We start from the raw sequence: 22,125 nt of genomic DNA, 5'->3' as shown, positions 1-22,125 counted from the left end.
ATTATACAGTGTTCTGAAAAGTGTTCAAGCATCAACGAATTTTGTAAGATTTGGCGTATAAACTGAGGAGTTTCATTCGTGTTCATATTCTTCAAAGTAGGGTCTGGGACCATTTGGGCAGGAGCACCTATTTTGGGCACTTGCTGCTGTAGCTCAGTCAATTTTCAACCAATTGACCTCATTTTTGGAATACGATTAGATACGCACAGTATCTAGGCATGCACAGAATTTCATATTAATTGGTTTGAAACTGACTGAGTAATAGCAGCAAGTGCCCAAAATAGGTGCTCCTGCCCAAATGGTCCCAGACCCTATTACAAAACACAACAAAAAACAAAGACGCGACTACGATTAACGGAGTATGTATGTTTCAGAAAGGTTCCAGAGGCACTCCAGGGGTGTTTCATGGAGTTGCAGGGGCATTTTAAAGAAGTACTAGGATATTTCGGGAGATTTCAGGGGCGTTCCAGAGATGTTCTAGAGATCTCAGGGAGCTGTACAGGCGTCTCAGGGGAAACCCCGTTCATGGGTGTTGAATTGCTATTACAGGGCATTCTAGGTGGTTTCAAGATCGTTCCAGGAGTTTCAAAGGGTTTCAAGGGCAATCCAGGGGATTTAAGAGGCCTTCTAAGGGGACGCCTTCCGAAACCCTATTAAACCACCTGGAATTGCTTGAAATGCTTTGAAACCCCTCTTGAATTTCCCATAAAACTCCCTTAAAAATCCCCTCGAACCCCCTGAACCGTCTTGAAATGCGTTGGTACGCCTTGAAAACCGCTGAGACATCCATTAATCCTTCAAAAACTAACTTCCATACACCCTGAAATGCCTTGAAACCAGTGAATCAAAATTCAACCATCGCGCAACAATAATGACAATGTCGCAACCTGTATTTGTTGCGACAAAACAACCCATGCGACATAAGTTTGTCCCAACTTGAAAATAATGGGATTAACATCGTACACCACGAGTTTAGAGATTTTAAAGCATTGCAATGCGATTTTCGAACGGTAACTTCGAGTCGGTAAACACTGCAACTCTGGTTAAGCTCTATCATCAAACAGTTTCGACTTTGGGTTAGTAATAATTGATTATTCACGAGTTGAGAAGTACGCAACAAATTCAGCTTCCGTTTTGTCTGCAACAAAAAATTTCGAGATCATGTCATTATCTGTCACCAGTGGGGATAATGACTAATCGTCGCACCTTCTTTGTTGCTTGTTTTGTGCCTCTTTTGTCTGACAATTCTCTTCACTGCTTGAAACCATCTTAAATCCCCTAAAACGCCTGATGATGCTTTTCAACGTTTCTGAAAACTCCCAGAAACGTCCTGGAACGCTTTTAAACAAATCAGGAACTTGTTTGAGAACATCAAGTTCGTTAACCGTTAACACCTTCCAAATTCCCAAAGTTTCATCCTAAAGACTTCTGTATGGGTTTCCTGACATTTTTTTTGACACTTTTGGGCCTCGGCTAAACGAATGTCTATCACTCTATATGCAGAAACTGACCATTCCTGGTAACCCTGGGAGGCATAATACAGATTGACGATTGGTGATAGAATTTTTGGAGATAATTTCAAGAATTTCTTCAAAGATTCTTCCGGGAATCCTCCAAATTTTTCACCTGGATTCTATCAAGTGGATCATCTGGAAATTGTTTTTGAGATTTCTCCAGAAATCCCTTCGCAGATTATCCCAACAAGTTTCCTTAAGGTTCATCATTAATAAATTAATAAATTGTTCAGTGTCTCTCTATAATTCTGGCATCCATGAATTCCTCCAGTGATGCCATCGCGGATTATGTCAGAAATTACTCTATAGATTTCACCACGGTGTTTGGGGGTTTTCTTCAGATACTGGGATTCTTCACAGATTATTTTCTGCATTCCCTTCAGAATTGTTTTCTTTCTGGTGTTCTCCCAGAGATTCTTCCTGGGATTCCTTCAGAAGTTTTTCTGGGATTTCAGCAGAAGTTCTTTCTGGCATTCTGCTAGGAAATCTTACTTGGAATCGTAAAAATATTTCTCCAGGGCTTCTTCTAGGATTCTTGCACGAGTTTTTTTCCTGGAATTCCAACAAGAGTAAATTTTGGTATTCCTGCAGGAGTTCCTTCTGAGGCTTCAATTCTAGAGCTTTTGCTGGATTCCCTCTGAAATCGGCTTTTCAAAAGAATCCAAGCTTTCTTGCGATGTTTCTTCAGGTAAACATTCAAAAGTTTATCCAAGAAATCCTTCAGCAGTTTCTTCTGGGAATTTTACCCCAAACTTTCTTTTGGCAGGGCTCCTAGGGTTCATTCTTGGGGAAAGGGTACCGTCTGGGAGTTTTCTAGAAGTTCCTCCTGAAGTCTTTCTCAAGAATCTTCTGAAAATTCTTCAGTAGTTCTTTCCGGGAGCCAGCCTGATGTTATTTCTGGGAATTTCCCAGAAGCTATTTCCGTAAATCCTCCGGAAGTTCTTTCTGAGAATCCTTCACCAATTTCTGTAGGAAATTTTTAGAAGTTTCTTCTGAAAAACTTGCAGGATTTCTTTCTAGGGATCCATGAAATGTTCCTTATGAGAATCTACCACAAGTTTTTCCTACGAATGCCTCAGAAACTTGTTCTAAGATTGCTTCAAGAGTCCATGGAGAAATGTGCGAACAACATGGCGTTTATAGAAACTCCTTTAGCGATTCTCTCAAAAAATTCACCAGCCGTTCTTCTGAGAATCCCTGGGAAATACTCATTTTAGAATCCATACATCAAGTAGGTAATCGAAGAAATCTTTTGAAGATTGCTCTTAATTTCCATCCACAGATTTTTTCAAGAATTTTTCCAGAGATTTGAGAGATTTTTTCTAAGAATTTATAATGGTAATCGTCATGCTTAAAATATTGCTATGAACATTCTTCCAGAAAATGTTCAGAGGTTCATTCAGATATTCCTCCAGAGATTCTACCATAAGTTCACCCGAAGATTTTTAAAGAATTTCTCCACAGTTTTTTTTTTCCAGAAAATGTCCAGCGACTTCCAGAAATTCTGGCATCATCAAGAAATTCCTTCACGTAGTCTTCCAGGTGTTTTTTTTTCTAAGATTTCTTCAAGAACTCTCGCAAGAGATGCTTTTCTGATTGCTTTGTTTTAGAATTTCTGGGAATCCTCCAAATACTCATTCTAAAATACATCCATACAGTGGGTCATTAAAGAAATCTTTTGAAGATTGCTCTTAATTTCCCACCACAGATTTTTTCAAGAATTTACCCAGAGATTTCGGCGAGATTTTTTCTAGGAATTTATAATGGAAATCGTCATGCTTAAAATATTGCTATAAACATTCTTCCAGAAAATGTTCAGAGGTTCATCCAGATATTCCTCCAGAGATTCTCCACAGTTTTTTCCCAGAAAATTTCCAGCGACTTCCAGAAATTCTGGCATCTTCAAGAAGTTCCTTCACGTAGTCTTCCAGGTGTTTTTTTTTAAGATTTCTTCAAGAACTCTCGCAAGAGATGCTTTTCTGATTGCTTTGTTTTGGAATTTCAAGAATTTCACCACAATTTCTCTAGAGCAATTAAATGCTGTCAGAATACCCTTAAAGATTTGTTCAACGATTCTTCCGGGAATGGCTCCAGGTATTCTTATAGATTAGTCTTGATTAGTCTTATTGTGCATTCCTCCAAAAATGCTTTCCAATATTCTTCTAAAATTTCTTCCAGGGTCCCCTTAGAGATGTTTTCAGGGATTCCTACTATGTAATATTCTCCCAGGAACTCACTCAGAGATGCCATTTTCTTTTGGAAGTTCCTCCATGAATTCCTCTAGCGTGTCATTTCTGCTTAAGAAATTCTTTTTGGGATTCGTGCAGAGATGCATCCGGGAGTTGTTTCAAGCAGCCCTCCAAGAATTCCTGCAGAAATTATTCCGAGAAAATTCTATCTGCAGAGATTATTAGAGATTATTAGAGATATATTAGAACTTTTGCAGTAAACATGTCAAAAACTCGTTCAGATAGGGTATCGGGATGCTTCGTTGGCATAGCCCCCTCGTTCGGCCTATCTCAATGTAAACCAAAAACTCAAACAAACACGCATAACTAAATATCGGAAAACCTATGCGCCAAACAACTGTAACATTTCGTTTCAATTTTAGCACTTTGGAGCATTAAAATTGAATGAAAATGTCACTTTATTTAACTTTTGTAGACGCCATGATTCTTCGGCTTAGTGGGTAGACTATACAAATGATCATAAATGGCATGATTCTGGAACATTTCGAATTGACTTTTCAATAACTGAACATTTGATGCAACGATTAAAGACGCTCTTTTGAACTTGTGTATTTGTTTTCAACGAATAATAACTGTTTTACAAATTGAATGTGGGCCGAATATTGAGGACATTTTTTTTCACTATGTACCCAAATCTTAGCCCATCAGTAAAATGACGTCAAAAACAACGATAAAAAGACGTCAACAACATTTCTTGCGTAAGAACTAGAAAGAACGAACAGGAAGAAAGATTTTGTGTACGGTGACTGTAAAAATATAACACAATAATAGGGTTGCGTTATTTTCGTTACTAGATTAAGAATGAATTTTAGTTAAAGTGATTTATTTATAGTTTTTTTGAAAATTTGGCTCCGAATATGTAATCTGAAAGTAAGATTGGTGAATAAACAGAGATAATACTTCAGCAGAAATATTGAAAAAATGAGATAATAAGTGGTTCTAGTGCATGGAAAGTAATAGGCCAACGTTGTATCCACTAATAGGCCAATTTTTGTACCATAGACCAACGTTGCATACCATGGCATCGAATCTTTTCAGCTTAATTAAGTAAATTCTTGAATATTTACGTAAGTTTACTTCCAATTGGTGAAACATGCATTGCCTAGAGTGTGTAATAGGGTCAACATATTACTTCTAGTGCTATTAATTCATGAGTTATGGGCTGACAATTGGCGGCTTGCAAATTAGGCCAAGGAATGGTACACATACCCTATTACTGTTGGATTTTTTCCAGGACTTCATTCAGATATTCTTTCCGAGACCCCTCAAGCGATCCTCACAGATTCCTTCGGAAATTACAAGAACTGAAGTAGTTCGTTTGGAGACTCATCCAGGAATTATTGCAAAGCCTATAGTCTGAACATTGGCATTGGTTAATGGCACAAATGTCCCAAATGGAGGATAACGTGCCTCTAGAGCCGACCTTCTGATAGCCTAAATATTTCTCCAGAGATTCACAAACGTTCCCTTGATTTATCCCGAAGTTTCTCGAAATCTTCCTCCAGGCATACGTTTTGTAATTGCTCAAAAGTTTTCATTTATAAATTATGCAGAGAATTACCTTCAGGAATTTATCTTTTATTCATCATGGAATTCTTTCAGTATTTCCCCCAGAGTTTCTTTCAGGAATCGCTCCCAGACTCCTTTCAGGGGGTTTCCAGGGTTTCATCCAGTGATTTCAAGAATCCGGGCATTTTACTAATGGTTCCTTTGAAAAAAAAAAACTGAAGGGATTCCACTAGGAATCCAAGGTAGAATTTCTGAAGGAATCGCTGTTCGAATTCTTCCAGCAATTCATCCAGATACTGTCTTCGTTGTCTTCGAAATAACGGTTTGATAAATGTGCCAAAACAAGGGTACAAACAACATTATCAATACGCCAGTGTTTTTGGCAGTTGCTCAATCAGCACGTCGTCGACCCCTATTACAGTTTTTAGTTATCTTTAAGTTGCGTGCTGAAGAACCGTTACACAGGCAGACAGTTTCCTACGTGTTTACTTTGAAATACACAAACCCCCGGCCAATAGATAATTGTCAATGAAGGTCTCACCACGGCATAGGTGATGTAGGTTACATAGCTTTATGTAACGACTTAGAAGGGAAATATGAGGAGGTAAATCCGCTTTAGACGGTTTGTCTAGCGTTTCGCAATCATCAATACGAATGTGGTTTGATTCCTTACTTCTAGGAATGAAAATAGGTTGATTTCAATGGATAAAGTGAATGACTATTTGTGAAAATCTTATGATAGAAGATCATAGACCACTAAACTAGTAATAGGTAATGGGCAATCAACACTCACCGATAAATCCACGGACAGATCCGTGTTGTCCAGCAGTATGACCCGACAGGGCACCAGGTTCTTGTTCGTCGGGATCCGCTGCGATTTGATCTGGCTGTCTGCGGCATCGGTTCCCGGCACATTGCGGGTCTTCCGCCTACTCAGGAACCTCAACATCGTGTGCTTCCTATTCTTCTTCTTATGTTACACTAGTTTCCACCCACTCTCTCTCACTCCACCACCCTATCGATCACTATTGATCTTGCTCGTCGCAGCAGTAGGCGCGGCGATCAAAGCCGTCTTCCATTCAATTAGCGCACCGGAATTTCGCGACCCTTCTTCTTATTCTCGGCGCAAACCATGCCAGCCAAACTTCCACGACAGCGCGGCGCGGTCACCACAGCCAGAACACCTCCGGAACAGGGGCCGCACAATACACACGAACACAACAACCCAAAAGAGTAGCGAAACTTGCTTCTTTCGTCGATTCTCACTGCCCACTTTTTCTCTGCGCTGTTATCGCAGTTCAATTCGATTCGATTTTTCCCTTTCCCAAACTGGACAGCACACTCTTTCACTGCTGCGCTGGCTGGTGACGACTACTTTTCACGTCCAGACCTTTCCCTCGAGGCTCGAGGTGCCCTGCTTAGTAAGTAAGTAGGCTTTGACTTCTTTCTTCTGGTGTCTCACCGTCGTCGCGCCGCACACTCACACACCTTGCACCATCATCGTCTTTGCTTTGCTTTGACGTCGCTTCGCTTCTTGTTAGCTGCCACTGTCCATTCCCATTCAGTCGCCGCCTGCTTCGATCCCCCAGGAATCAACGAAATAAAAAATAAAACCTCTGAACTGGACCCACAAGCAGCAAACACAAAGGTGTGCATTGGGAAGCTTGCGAGCCCAACAGCGTAGGCTGAGCGCATAGTGCCGAAGGTGAGAAGCGATGGAATAAGGCAAGAGGAGAGAAGCAAGGAGCTGGAAGATTAATATTTTCACAATTTCGAACAGCTTCGAATGTTTTGATGTGTAGTTATTCTTCCGCAACATTGACGCTAATAATTTAAGGTAAATAAGATTGGCAATAGATCGAATTCATTAAATATTTCACATGTTCTAGCTTCAGTTTCAATACAGATCTTTTTTATGGCTCGGCGTTCGCATTGGAACTTGGCCTGCCTCTCTTCAACTTAGTGCTCTCTGAGCACTTCCACAGATATTATTTGAAGGGTTCTTTTTGCCTGTCATTTCATAAATTTGCATATTGTGTGGCAAGTACAATAATACACTATGCCAGGAAGACGAGAAAATTCGTCTCCGGATTGACGATAGCCTTATCTACTAGGCTAATTGAAGACCCAAAACAGATATCAGAATGTTTCGGCCTACTTCATTCAGCCATCATCAATCTGTGAACCTTTACTTAATTAAGAACAATTTTCTCTACCACCTACTGACAAAAAAAACTTTGTTAATTACCGCTGTGGTCTGTCAATTAATCATATTCATATGTATTTTCTTTTTTCATATTACGCCATTCGGCTTATCTCGACAACGTTCGCATTTTGCACACTGGACCGTTGTAAGCTGCATCTATATCACCACACTCACGTGGTAGATTTACAGTGGTATTGTTTCCTAACAGCTTTAGGTGTAAATTCTCAGCAAGCGTTTTGCTCTCATGGTTGTCAATTCTCTTCAGGTTTTCGGTGTTTTGGAAGCCGAATTCGTCCTTTCTCTATGAAGTGTTGTCCTAGTCATTTTTTCGCCTACTTATTCCTTATGATACTTCTATGCTCGTCGTGTGTCGCATGGTACTGCATACTCTACTTCATTTGTCTTTCCTTGCAGTATTTGGTCCTTAAGTTTACCGGATATTGTCTGTTTTATTTTGTTCCGTGGTTGGTCGGCTATTTTATGTCGCGTTTTTCTAGGTTTTTATGACTTTTGGCTAAAACATGGAATGTAGGATGTAGAAACATATTTCTTGTCTTGTGTCTGTCTTGCTTGGTATCTTAAGGTGTTGAAGTATCTGTATGTTGTTTGTTTAAACAGTTTGTTAATAAACCAATTTGAGTAGTGATTTTAACTAAATATTTTTAAACTGTTTATGTAATTGTTTTGTCTTTCCCTAGCATTATTCAGTTTGATCGCACTGAATCGTGTGCTGTTTATGTTGAAACGGGCTTTCCAAATTATACCTGGTCTAAATTCCGTCCATTCGTCTGTTTAGGTGTCCACTCTTTCACGATTCCTCCATTCATTATTTTTGCAGTGTCATGTCAAGAAACTTGAGTTTGTCGTCCACCTTATTCTCTACCGTTATATCAGCTTCTCGTAAATCTTATCAAAGGTTGCTACTATCGTATCGATGAAGTTCCGTTTTGCTACATAGAAGCAATCGTCTACGTAGCTGCGGTATATCTTCATTGGGACCAAAGCACTTTTTTCTTTGAAACATGTTTATTATCACCAAAGCCAACCAACAAGCTGACGTCCATATTGAATCCTGCTTAGACGCCTATGATTTCTCTGCAACGACGGTCTTTACAATTCACATCTCTACTGCTTGATGCATTCACTTATGTCGTAGTTTCTTGAACAGGATTATATTAATCTTATCCTATATTTATTATCCCTCATGATCCCTACACCCAACACAAGCTTGACACAATGCTTCGAAGCTGTATGATCGGACAAATCAGTCGATTTCGAGATCGGGTTTTTGCTCAGTGTACTATTATGCACGATGTGCATACATTTTCCACTGAGTGTGCTTCGACGGCAACGCTTCGCTTTTCTCTTCTCTTGTCGCGACGCTCCACTTCTCCGCTACTATGCGCTCACCACAAGACACCACTTTTTTACTTCTTCTAGATTCTTGCCAACCAGACACCAAACAGCACCACTACACACCAACACGGAACGACGGCAGCCAGTTTCTCTGCGCCTCGTCCTCCTCCTCCTCTCCCGCTTCCACAACCAGTCAGCGCAAATCGTCGAAACCCGCACGACCGACGACAGGACAGGAGGATCAAGCTCGACTCGACCGAGTTGAAAAAGACACCACAGCAACGACGAACCCGAAAACACTGCGGCAGATCCCCCGCACCAGGGCACGTAATTAGATTAGAGCAAAAACAGAACACTAACAAACACCGTTGTCGAAGACAATCGAGGAAAAGTGCGAGGGATTTTCCCTTTATTTCTGTTCAACCATAGAAAACAGAACAATAAAAATCAAACCGCGGTGAGAAGAAAAAGCAAGAGAACAAAATCACCGCGAGCCCTCGCGCGAACGGAACACAAAACGCACACGTCCGATCACTGGAAAACGCGAATCTCAACTGATTCGAGCTGGAACAAGTTTTGCGCGACAGCGAAAGCGACTGGAAACAGTTTTTGTTTTTTTGACAGCGGCACGGGTGAGTTGTGTGCGATGTTTTTAACTAAAACCAGTGATGCCAAAATAATTGAAATATTTTGTGTTTTTTTATTTTTGACAGCGGCACGGGTGTTTTATAGGCCCATATAGCCGAGGCGGTAAACGCACGGGTATTCAGCATGACCATGCTGAGGGTGAGGGGTTCGATTCCCGGTCGGTCCAGGATCTTTTCGTAAAGGAAATTTCCTTGACTTCCTTGGGCATAGAGTATCTTCGTGCCTGCCACACGATATACACATGCAAAATGGTCATTGGCAGAGGAAGCTCTCAGTTAATAACTGTGGAAGTGCTCATAGAACACTAAGCTGAGAAGCAGGCTTTGTCCCAATGAGGACGTTACGCCAAGAAGAGAGAGAGAGAGACGGGTGAGTTGTGTGCGATGTTTTTAACTAAAACCAGTGATGCCAAAATATTGTTCGTGCAGTTGAAAATCGGAATTTTTGACACGCGAAAATCGACACTCAGAAAAAAATCTAAACTAAATAGTATAAATCCCACTCTAAATTAATTTCGCCTGGTTGACCCCAAGCTTAGTTTATATGCAGGCTATACTGGCCTAGTATAACTTTGATAAAAACAAATTTAAGTATAAGTTGTAAAAATTTATGCTAGTTCAACCTGGATTTATCGAGAATTTGCTTAGATTGCTGTTTTTTGTTTTCATTAGGAAAAAATGAAGAAAAAAAATAAGAATAAGTTAAATTGGCAAAATTTTATTCAAATAGATTTGGGAACAAATATTTAATATTTTCGGCAATCTTGGTAATCTTTCTGCCGGTTTCTCGCGCCCGGTTGATGTCCAGTGATCTCTTATTGTTCTGACCGTCCCCGTTGCGCTGCTTATCCATTAACACCAACAGCCGGCAGTGGTCCTAAGATTCGTGGAATTTGTTTCCGCCGCGTCCGAGCTTCACTTACTTGGCGTCGAAATGGACCGTTTCCGTTTTGGACGTGGCTCAATTGCTTCTCGCTGCCCTACGTGGGGGTCCACCAGCACTGCCGCCACCGTTGCGGAATCCACCATCACGGAGAGAATCGTAGTTTCCTTCGTGTCCACTGATGCCGTTACCTTGCCGCTCCCGATTGTACCCGGAGCTGCACATACAAACTGATGCTAGAACTAGTTCCTTTTTTTGAAGTTTCCGGCGGTCGATGATGGGGAAGCAGCCTCGGAAGCAGGAACACATTCCCATCGTTGTGCATTCAGTGAAGGAATCCGTCTGGTGTTGCCCTGCTGAACGATGTGTCCTAGAAAACATTGAATTTCAACCTGTTGTCGTCCGGTAACAATATTATTGATTTCAACATTTACCTCTGAACCCGTGGACCATCCTTAGAAAAAGTTTTTCAACGGAAAATGTATATTTGATGAGCAAGTTGCAGCAGCTGGAGTCTTGACTGGAGTGGAGTTTCCCAACATGGCTAATCTCGGGCTAATTAAAACGCTTCAAAAATAGTCTCATCTAAATCTGGCTTAGTTTAAATTATTAAATGCCGTCAGTATACTTTTTAAACTGATATGTGTTTAAACGCCGCGAATGACAAAAAGGATTAAATTTTAAACAGTTCAGGATTACTATTATTTCAGAGTGGATGTTTCTCCTAAACACGGTCGTTTGTGAAAACCCATTAATGGATGAAAAAACACCCATTTTCGCTAGAAGTGCCTCTCCCCATTTAATGGGTAAAGGCTGTTTACCCATTAACGGGTAGACACAGTTAATGTCAAGCGATGGGTAAATTTTTACCCATTTTGAAAAAGCGACGGCACCGTAAAACAAGGGTATAACGTTTAAAATAAGTGCTCCAGTATTGATGTTGGTTATCCGTGAGGTTGAGGTTCGAAGGAAAATGGCATCTTGCAGCAGCAAATACTTTTTAAGGCTTCCGTAACCAGGTATAACGTCGGCTACCGTAATCAGACTGGTCACGTCGCCGGAAAAACGACAGGAAAAAAGCTTTTTCAGTAAAGAACCAGGGGAGGTGGCAGCTTCGCTGCAGGTTGCGCATGAGATGGATTATTCCGGTTAAGGATGATCTAACATCATTTATTGTCCGGCGTACTGGAAGCGATTGGCCCAGGATCGGGTCTAGATCGAGGTTTAGTGGGAAAGTCTAAGTAAGTAATATTTGAAACGCATAAGAACGAATATCAATAAATAAATTCTGCAATTACAATTATCGAGTTTCAATCAATACAAAGCTTTCACCTATGTGTGAAGTGCTCATATTTTGCGCGAGCTCCTTTTTGCTATCACGATTTTATTTTGAATATCAAAAGATGTGTTAAGTAATTTAACCTGAACACATAATTTGGAATTCAAAACTTAAATCGTGATGGTAGAACTATGAGCTCGCGTGAAATATGGGCACTAAACAGTGTAATTATTACCTGGAGGATTACATTAGCAGCATAACATGAAATCCATATGCTCCACAACACGAAATTTATGTTCAGCATATTATGACATTTATGTATTTGCAAATTGAAATGCATATGTAATTAATTCAAATTTCATATGAGGTGCACATTAGAATCGTGTGGATTGTTGATGCATCAAAGAAAAACATATGTTTGTGATTCTATATGTGCCACACGTGACATTCGTGGGTTTTTACAATTTGCACAAATCAATATGTAAAACACATTACTCAGGCGTGCCAATTTTTTTGAGTGTGGTAGAAAAAAATGCAGCGCTTCGAGCCGTCAAGTTGCATTTTTTTATCAAAGTGTTGATAAAATTTGGTTTAGATATTGTCTTTCGCTTCCAGAAGAGAAAAAAAAACACAAAAAGTGTTGCCAGTTTGATGACAGCCAGCTTCATAAATGTGCCGGCGAGTGTGCCGAAAGTGTGCCGGGCACTTTGTGCCGAGTTTCCCACCCCCTGGCACGTGCTAAAATAATCCTTCTACTCGAACCCGGCCCGCGAGGAATGGGCGAAGCTTGAGGCGACATTCGAGGACACCGACCCGACCCGGCGTGTAGGACTCTTCAGGAAGCTCATCACAACCACGTTGGCCGCGTGTGCTCCATCGACACGTACGTAACACAAATCGTTTCAACTGCCCACCAGCTCCGAGGTGTTCGATTCGACATATCGGAAGAATGGGTTGGAACGTTGCTGTTAGCTGAACTGCTGGAGGAGACAGCATAAAAAGCAATTTACCACAGGAAGTGCAGATGACGAGGGACAAGCTTCCTAAGTAACAATTTAGAATCCTTTATAAGCATTCAAGTTTAACTAATGTTCTACAAAAGCGTTAACAGTTGAACAAGAGTATGTGTTTATCAACATGTCGAATAAACATTTCAATCGGTGAAAACAACACTTTTGTTCATCATGTAACTGCTAATTGAATAACTAGTCAAACAGAAGTTTAAAGTAAGTTGTTTAAAATTTTCTATTGTTTGCTAAATACAGCGTTGTAACAATGATTGAAGACAAGCTGTTTCCGACGCATTAGAAGCCGTTATTCTACAGTGGAATAAGTAGCTAAAGCGTAGTTTAACAATGCTTGCTTGATTACTTTGTGCGGCTGCTGATTAATGGTGTTATAGTACCACTTAATTGTTATTGTTCACAACGTCCACATTTGTAAACACGTTTGCTGATTAGGAGCCTTATAAGAGCAGTCACTGCAACTCATGACAATAAGATGTCCTGTGATGTTGAAAATAAGAGCCATGCAGCAACACTTAATTATATTACACTTTTTAAAACAAAGAATCAATCTTTCATACAATACTGGGCCTCGAAACCAGCTAGCTCTGGAAAACGGCAGCTGATTCCGCTCCTATTACTGGCATCGACGAGAAGTTCTCCCATCGGTACGTTCTTTCGCCATGCCATGATTCGAACTTCAAATCGATTAAATCTTGACCGGAAACATAATCCATTTAATGTCAGGAACATTTCAGTCGAGTGAGAGACACTTTGTTGAAAAACAAAATAAACACAAGTTATACACAACCACAGAGTACAGACATCCAAGTCTAGTTCCGAAGATGTGTAAGGAATTTAACGGCCATTTGAAATCGGTAACACAAGTGGCAATAGCGTGGCGCTGCAATCGGATAATTTCCCATACTAATTTTATTCACCACTTGAAATGTTTCAATTCACCACTGACTGTGGCAATGAAGTGTTTGGCGGCGTAAGTGTTGTCTTCATGTATTGGTTTGCAACCTCACTCAAGTTAAGATTCAAATCCTTACACAACTTTCTGAATGAAAATTGTTCTAGCCTGGATGTCTGTTCTCTGTAACACAACACACTTGTTCGGCGTTCGAAATGATTTAAAATTAGAAGAGCCGCTATGTTTACAAACAAAACAACTATGTTAGCTATACAAACGAACTGTTAAGCTTTAGTAGCACTGCCGATGAACAAAGCTTCCAGAAAAGTTTAACAACATGAGTAAGTGTTGCGGTAATGATTAATCAAACATTGATCATCTTCAATGTTGATGTGGACAATTAGTCGATTAATAGTACTTAAGCAATGTTTATGTAACTTATGAACGCTAGAGACGAACCAGCCAAGGGCTGAAAGTCTCTCTAATAAAGACAAATCAATCAATCAACTTATGAACGGTAGCGTATTTGACTCAATATTTAAATATTGCTTCTAACCTTCCGATTCATGTATCCCGGATTGGAGAAGAGCAGATGCAGCTGACAGTGAAGCAATAGGTCCCAAGTTCGAGACTTGTCATTGTTGTGAGTTGTTCCATAAAAATGTAATTCAAATGCGTTGCTATAGGTTATATGAAATTGCTTCAATTCGAATACACTTGTGAAAATGCAAAATAATACATTTTTGCTAATTTATTGATGCAGTTATTATGAGAAAACGTTTAAGAAACTTCTTTGCAGCATTAATTCAATCAAATCTATAAATAAAAATGATTCCTTCGGTTTTGATTGAATTGTAGTGGAACAATTGCTATAGAAAACTTGTTATTATGAACCAAGCAACTAGTTGGCTATAATAATGTCTTCGACCTTCATTAGGCGATTGTACAAAAAAGCATCACATGTCTTCGTTTGACAAACGTTGAAGAAAAGTTCCTGAAATATTTGTAAATAACGGGTGGTTTGCAAGTGAACAACCGCTGCATAACCGATGTACGATCGTTGAATAAACATAAAGTTCACAATGCTTATAGAACGGTAATAGTTGAACAGATTCTCCATTTCTGGGCTAACAAGAATTGAACAATGGTTTAATTTCAACTAAACCAAATATAATTCAACGTTTGGTTTAATAACACTGCTTTGATCAACGTTTCTTAAATGAATAATTCAAGCATAACTTTTCAATCCGACGTAACTCGAGAATGTAAATAAATCTGGGTTAACTGCTGCATGCATGATCCATAAAGCAAATTGAAGAATCCACATCACTGTTTGATGATTTATTGCTTAATTTGTTTAACTAAGCATATTTTGCGAAACGACGTATCTAACTATTTTGATGTTTACAACTTTACTGATAGATACACCGTTTTGATATATGAGAAAACCAAACGACGTATCTAGCCAAAATCAAAAGTAATAGATACACCAAACTGGCACCATACAAAAGCGACGTATCTGGCATGACGTATCTCTAATCAACCCGGTGTATGTGTATTTTTGTCAAAATTCATTGTGAAAATGATATGGAAGGAGTAGGGTTTGTTTCTTACCTAGTGCGTGCTATATCCCTGGTGATGTTAAGCACAAAAAAAAACTTCTGAAAGTCAAGGCAGAAGTCAAGTCCTGATGTCGGCGTCTTTCGCCGATTTGAGACTGCAGACTCTTGAACTGGTCGACGGTGAGCTACTGCAGTTCAAAATCCTCGCATTGCCGGTTGACGATTCCGGCATACGAAACGAAGTCGTCGGCTTCACTCTTCTCGAGCTTGAGGCAGTCGTAGTGCTTGTTGAACAGAGATTTCTGTTGGCCGAAAATCTGCTGCAGCTTTACCACAACGTCTTCGAAGGTGAAATCACGTGGGTGGGATGGCAGGAGGTAGTTCAGGAACTTTCCGTGCACCGGGACGCTGAGATTGCGCAGCGTCGTCCAAACTTCTGCCATCTTGCCGGAACAGATCCTCAAACTTCGAAAACCAGCGGTCGAACGTTGGGCCATTTTCCGGGTCGAAGTGGAACTCCTTGATGTTGGAGCGTGTTGGAGGCAAGGGATTCGAGAATCTTCTCTGGAGCGCTTCGCTCATCGCAAGCAGACAGCAGCGAAGGCGATCTTTCGGATGAGACATCCAGTGACGTGACAATCAGTACGCTCCCCCCCGCGAAAATCTTCACATCCACCCGAGTCACAGATGCTGAGGCGCAGTGGCAGGGAGCGCGTTTTCTAAAGCAAGTATCATGACCAGTCTTGCGAATAATCGCGACCATCACGAGACAATCACTTGAACCGCTTTCTGGGGTCATCCTTCCCAAAGTGATACGAACCAGATAGCATGGCATGCCTGGAATGACAAACATGGTGTGGGTTCCACCCTTCGCAGCTTTGCAGCGATAGCAGTTGCTGAGTATGCTTCAGGCGGGTTGCTAGAAAATCAATCTCTCTGAGCAACGATGCATAACGGGCGAAGTGAGAGCGTTTGTCGTAGCCAGGGCGAACTGCGTGGTGCGCTCAATGTGTGTGTTTAAACTGAGCTATGCAAAACGAATAGGATTTATGACGTAGTACCGTGCTTGTGATAATACACATGCATAGTTTTACATGCTGTTGCGCGTGCATCTGCTTGAGGCGACGGAGAGAGTCATGACACTCACATGAGCCATATCCAAGTCAGGATGATTGTAGCAAAACTAGGGTGACCGGGTAACTATGATGGGATTCTGTCTTTTCTGGTATTAGCGACTGTAGAGAGAGCGAATCAGAAACCGCAGAGACAGGGTGATACAAGTTTGGTGTTTATCAGCTTTTTGTGACTTGTACGCTGATGCTTCGCGACACTGATCATGACTTTTATCTTCCGAACAAAGGCATACACTATAGGCTACACGGCTACACTTCTACCGAACGGCATAAAACGAATACTGTACCGTCTACCCCCGTTGGTTTGACCTCATCTAATCTGAACACTTTTTAATTTGACCCCCTCTAATCTGCACATCGTTCAAACTAAAAATGGTTCAACCGTCATTCTGCTCATGGAACGAAGTGAAACGGAACGCAGAATCAAAACAAAACAGCAAAAAGGGTTACTATCAGTGTGTTTTTCGATGTCTACAGGGTTACTAGAAGTTCAAATTAAAAAATTAACCCCGTTGGTTTGCATCTGAGTGTCGCGGACTGACTCAATATGCTCTCACAGCGGGAGCCAAACATTGAAGATTGAGGTTATGTTAAACCTTGTTGAACCTGTGTGATTGATTGAAAAGTATTGTTATCTAGGTGCTGCGGATGTAATCAAAACTGTTGTCACGATATCTCCATTTGCCGCTGTCAAGCCGTTGGAAAGCGAGGAGAACGATAAACATTGTTTTGAGCCTTTTTCAGATATTTTTTTCAACAACTATTCATCAAAATTTCCATCCGAATGGAAAATAATAAACTTTTAACACGAGAACAAAATTGGAATAATGGTGGATTGATCATGTTTACCATTTCCGAACAGCGTCGCGACGGCGTGTTTGACAACCGCGCTGAGAGAGGTGGTTGCAAGAAAATTGAACGCTCGTGCGTGTTTACAAGCTGTGTGCCGGGAGTGTGGAAGTGTGTGTTAGCTAGCTTGAAAAATAAAACCGCTTCTATTCGCACCACTCAAGTTTGCATGAGGTGTCGTTCAAACCAACGGGGGTAGACGGTAGCACAAGGCTTCACGCAAAAGTTTGATGTCGATTACGACGAAGTATTCGCACCCGTGGTGAAGTAAGTCACGTTTCGCGTGCTACTGGCTGTCGCTGCCCGCAACAATTGGTTCGTCTCCTGTCCAATGAATCAAAATTCAACCATCGCGTAACAATAATGACAATGTCGCAACCTATATTTGTTGCGACAAACAAACCCATGCGACATAAGTTTGTCCCAACTTGAAAATAATGGGATAAACATCGTAAACCACGAGTTTAGAGATTTTTAAGCCTTGCATTGCGATTTTCGAACGGTAACTTCGAGTTGGTAAACACTGCAACTCTGGTGAAGCTCTATCATCAAACAGTTTCGACTTTGGGTTAGCAATAATTGATTATTCTCGAGTTGAAAAGTACGCAACAAATTCAGCTTCCGTTTTGTCTGCAACAAAAAATTTCGAGATTATGTCATTATCTGTTACCAGTAGGGATAAAGAGTAATCGTCGCACCTTCTTTGTTGCTTGTTTTGTGCCTCTTTTGTCTGACAATTCTCTTCACTGCTCCTGTCAAATTTTCATTCATGGAATGAGCGATCCGCAAACGGCTCGTAAAATAGCTTATTTCCGTAGTCTCGACCATACTGGCAGCATTGTATCGCAAACAGCTCTCGAACCGCTTGAACAAAAAACATCGCATCGATGGCGCAGCTGGTTTTGTGCCACCCCTGCAGCGGTGGTGACGTTTACAAATAAACAGCTGTCAAACGGCCGACTCGACTCGCGGCACTTCGCATCCGTGGCCAAAAAGTGGACGCAATTTTCCATCCGCACTGACGTGTTTCCATTCCGCAGACAGGTTTTTCTCCGAAATTCCGTGATAAATTGGTGCATTTCAACATGTTCAACATCGCAACGCATATGGTGAGTGCAGGGGGTGGGAGTAAATCTGTGAATTTGACGAGTAAACGATCTAAAATCTTCAACAGGACTTTGAAGGCCAGGGACGCGCCGAGAAGCTGTCCCGAGTGATCATCACCCTGTTCGGAGCGGTCGGTCTCATCTGGGGCTACATCATCCAGCAATTTTCCCAAACGGTGTACATTCTGATTGCCGGTGTGCTGCTGGCTTCGATTGTAAGTGTACCATTGATCGGCATTATTTGCTTGGGGCTAAAACATCTTTTTTTTGACAGCTGACCATTCCGCCATGGCCAATTTACCGCCGCAAGCCCTTGAACTGGCAGAAACCCCGCCCGGAACCTCAAGTGACCGCCGGAGGAACGGAAACCGAGTCCGCCAAGAAGAAAAAGAAGTAGTTGGTAGGATCAGATCGTATTTTTTTGGATAAGAAATAAAACTTAAATTTAATTGAAATTGGTTTACTTTGATATAGTTACTAAGTTAGTTTTTAACAAAATTCATTTTATTCGAAAATCACATTCGACTTCATGTTGATACAGTTTCTCCTATTTGCTCTTGTTGCTTCTTCAACTGTTGCTGATATTTATCCTCCAGGAAGAGTGGCCTTCGGTACGCCCTCAGAGTATGATGCTCGTAGTAATCATGTATCAAGTTGTACATGTGCAGGAAGAAGAACAGCAAATTGTCGTACTGGCCGTTGTAGGGCGAGGGCTGGCCACTTTCCAGCATTTCCCCGCATTGCACCAGTTTATCGTGAGGAAAGTTTAGGTACCCTAGATGCGTCAACCCTTGGTATCGCGAGTCCAACCCGTAGGCGTTGATGTGAAGTTCTATCAGGAACTGATGCACCGCTTCCACTGTGGCCAGGAACCATCGGGGGCTGTTCTTCTGATGGCGCCAGAACTGCGAGATCCTATTCTGAATGACGACCGTCCTCAAGCAGGCGACCCTTTTGAACGAGATACATAGTAGGCTAAACAATGAATTTACATCTGAGTAGGCTTTCTGAACTTTACCTTTCGTCCTTGTAAATCCCGCGACACTGGCTCCAAGTGCTATCGATGAACACCGCCTTCCGCACCGGTAACCTATGTGCCAGACCTGGCTTCTTCGTTTCATCCTCATCGGACGACGACTGTTCCGCTACAATGTCCGTCAATTTGCACCGCAGCAAAGTTCCAATGTGATGCCCCTTGGGCAATCCATAATTGTCCTTCACCTTCGGAAGCTCCCCGCTGCACAAGCTGGCCACGGTAACGGCATCCGGCGTGGGGAATATCAGCACCGCACCCTCCTCTTCCCTGTAGTCCGGAATGTCCGGATACGTGTAAATTTTTACATCCTCCGGGGCCAGAATCGCCGCATGGATGGCCGTACTCTTCCCTTCGATTTCGTTCTTGTGCTTGATGATGTCGACTTTGATCGGTAGCTAAAACATCAACAATTCCATACAATACGTTAACTTGAAATCCATCACACCCATACCTTCACGAATCGCAGCTTATCCTCCAGTTCCGCCACCGGAACGTAGCAATGGTAACAGAAGAATTTCCTCGATTTGCCACAAATCGTGCACGGGCTGCGACCTTCCACCTGTTTCAGGAATGCCGTGTCGTCGATGTGCATTCCGGAGAATGGATTGTCCGGCTGCGGGGGAGGCGATGACCCATCGCCGGAATCGGTCATGGTAACCGAAAGCTTTAGAATGGCATCCCCTGCCTGAGGCTAGGATGGTTTGCGAAGGAACTTGAAAGGTGACTGATACTCAACCTGATGGACGAACACGACCCGCGACGAGAGCCTGATTTTGTTTGTCAACATTTTTGTTTAACGCTAAATGTCACGCTTGTACCGCTGTAAAATTGTCTATCAGTCGGCAGTAGGGGTGCCTATTTTACTTCGACGAACATTTCGAGAAAAACGTGCGAAAAGGACCTAGGGTATCAATCCACTTATCCGCGAGCGGTAATGGCGGCGGTAGGCATACCCAACCGGTTCGGATTTTGACGTTTATTGGGGGAAAGTCAAAACAGTGTCATTCTCCTCCTCACCCCTTCACCAACCGTTCGGTGGCGCCAACCGATTGCGATCCCCAAGAAACGTCAAAATTCGAATCGGTTATTTTGTTGCCCACCGCCGCCATTACCGCTCGCGGATAAGTGGATATATTTTGCATATAATTTGGACCCCCTGGGTCGTATTATCATAACTTTCACAGATTTTATGAAGAGATGACTAAAATGTTTAGAATCATTCGTCAAATTAGATTCTTCTGCACGAGCAGCAATCATTTCCTCACTGGAAATATCATTATTTGCCTTAAATTTTTTTGTTAATCTCGTCATCCGTGCGAGTGTCGCGATATGTTTACGAAAAGCGAATGTGATGCTGGGGAAACTTGCAGATGTAAACAAAAACGTTTATCATTCTAGCGCATTAAATTCGCAAAGTTCGTCTAATCAGCCTTTGTCAATCAACTGAGGTGATACAGCTCAAGTGGCAGATTCTTCGAAAACAGTTTCAAGTGGTTTTAAACACCGGGTGTCCAAAATATATCAGGCCAAACATGTCTAAAGGTCCAATCTGCAGAAGAGAGGCTCTCTTTGGTTTCCCTCTCTTTCGTTAATATCTCAGCTGTTTATTTGTATTTTGATTATCTCCTTGCATTGAACGATGGTCAAAACAATCGTCTTTTGATTTGTATTGCAAAAATAGTTGAAAAGTGTACCATTACATTGCAATAATTGAAAGAGAAAGTGAACAAAGAGAGCCTCTCAAATGCAGATAGGACCTATTGAAATGTTTGGCCTGATATACTTACGAGGGTTCAAAATACATTGGGGTGTCCAAAACATAAGGGCCTGTCCATAAACTACGTAGACTCTTAGGGGGGACGGGGGGGTCTGGCCAAAGTCTACGCTTCATACAAATTTCGAAAATTTTGTATGAACAAAAGTCTACGAGGGGGGAGGGGGGGTTCTAAGATGGCCGATAAAAAGTCTACGTAGTTTATGGACAGCGCCTAATTGCTTCAAAAATCAGTTATTTTCATCAAATTTTCAGCCAGAGATGAACTCGTGGGTATTTTTTACGGTCAGTGGAGGAGTTTACGGTCATATTAACATCATCATTATAACGCCTCTAACACCCTCTGAATCTGTTTGATTTTGGCTTAAATTCAAACTAATGTCCTTTAGGGGTCCAAAATTCGACCGTTACTCTAAACCGGGAGCGAATCCTGGTGAGAATATTGTCGTCACGGTTGAAACCCGAAATTTCTCCACACGCGGCAATCGACTTTTCTCCAAATCCATATGTGAAACCCAACGTCGGACATAGTGCGCTGGATAGCGAACCTGGTCCTCTATCCAGCACCAAGGGGTGGATCACTCTTTGAACATCTGATGCATCATCAACATTGCTTGCATTCAAATGCATTTGAATGCATTCATTCTTTAATTTATAAATTGTCAACCCATGGCTTACTACTATGATTGACTGTTGACAGTTGCCTGGGCAGTTGTCAGTTTCGATCAACAAGTTTAACAAGTTTCAAATAGTTCTAACTGACATCGATACAATTTACTTTTGCCATCCGAAGATCTGATAATATCCTTTATGCCCTCGATAATACTATTGGCAGGAGGCAGGACGGTAAGGGAACGTCCATAAATTACGTTACGCTTTGAGGGGGGAGGAGGGGTTCAGCAAAGTGTGACGACCCAATTTCAGAGGTCTCATACAAAAAGTGTGACATACGGGAGAGGGGGGTTGAAAATGGACAATTTTTGCGTGACGTAATTTATGGACGCTCCCTAATGTACTGACAGCAATGCGAAAATTGAATCAAACACCCAGGCAAAAACCTCCGGATTTGTTTAGCCCGGCCGGTTCCTCGAGGGAGAAGAGA

The 22,125-nt window shown here is 41.6% G+C and overlaps 3 protein-coding genes across 3 annotated transcripts in view; 1 reads left to right on the top strand and 2 right to left on the bottom strand.

Annotated features, from left to right (window-relative positions):
* The window catches only part of LOC109404007 (band 4.1-like protein 4B), a 143,504-nt gene extending 134,233 nt beyond the window's left edge, over window positions 1-9,271 (bottom strand). The window contains exons 1-2 of the mRNA XM_062847422.1: window positions 8,910-9,271; window positions 6,066-6,847 (exon numbers count right to left, since the gene is read on the bottom strand). Of these exons, the coding sequence (XP_062703406.1) occupies window positions 6,066-6,221 (156 nt within the window). The 5' untranslated portion in view covers window positions 6,222-6,847; window positions 8,910-9,271. The remainder of the gene's footprint in view (window positions 1-6,065; window positions 6,848-8,909) is intronic.
* An 8,786-nt stretch (window positions 9,272-18,057) lies between these two features.
* LOC109404038 (signal peptidase complex subunit 1) lies at window positions 18,058-18,668 on the top strand. The gene is made up of 3 exons (XM_019676907.3): window positions 18,058-18,216; window positions 18,282-18,428; window positions 18,488-18,668. The coding sequence occupies exons 1-3, from the start codon at window positions 18,193-18,195 to the stop codon at window positions 18,608-18,610; spliced, it is 294 nt and encodes a 97-aa protein (XP_019532452.3). The 5' UTR covers window positions 18,058-18,192; the 3' UTR covers window positions 18,611-18,668.
* A 27-nt stretch (window positions 18,669-18,695) lies between these two features.
* Window positions 18,696-19,927, bottom strand: LOC109404037 (tRNA-uridine aminocarboxypropyltransferase 1). Its single transcript, XM_019676906.3, has 3 exons — window positions 19,701-19,927; window positions 19,232-19,644; window positions 18,696-19,164 (listed from the first exon to the last, which is right to left on the bottom strand). Exons 1-3 carry the CDS (start codon window positions 19,899-19,901, stop codon window positions 18,741-18,743), a joined length of 1,038 nt encoding a protein of 345 aa, XP_019532451.3. The 5' UTR covers window positions 19,902-19,927; the 3' UTR covers window positions 18,696-18,740.
* Between the last annotated feature and the right edge of the window lie 2,198 nt (window positions 19,928-22,125).

This window comes from Aedes albopictus, chromosome 1, assembly GCF_035046485.1.
Source record: "Aedes albopictus strain Foshan chromosome 1, AalbF5, whole genome shotgun sequence".
In the NCBI taxonomy this organism is placed as follows: Eukaryota; Metazoa; Arthropoda; class Insecta; order Diptera; family Culicidae; genus Aedes; species Aedes albopictus.
This window is presented reverse-complemented; position numbering and strand designations above follow the sequence as displayed.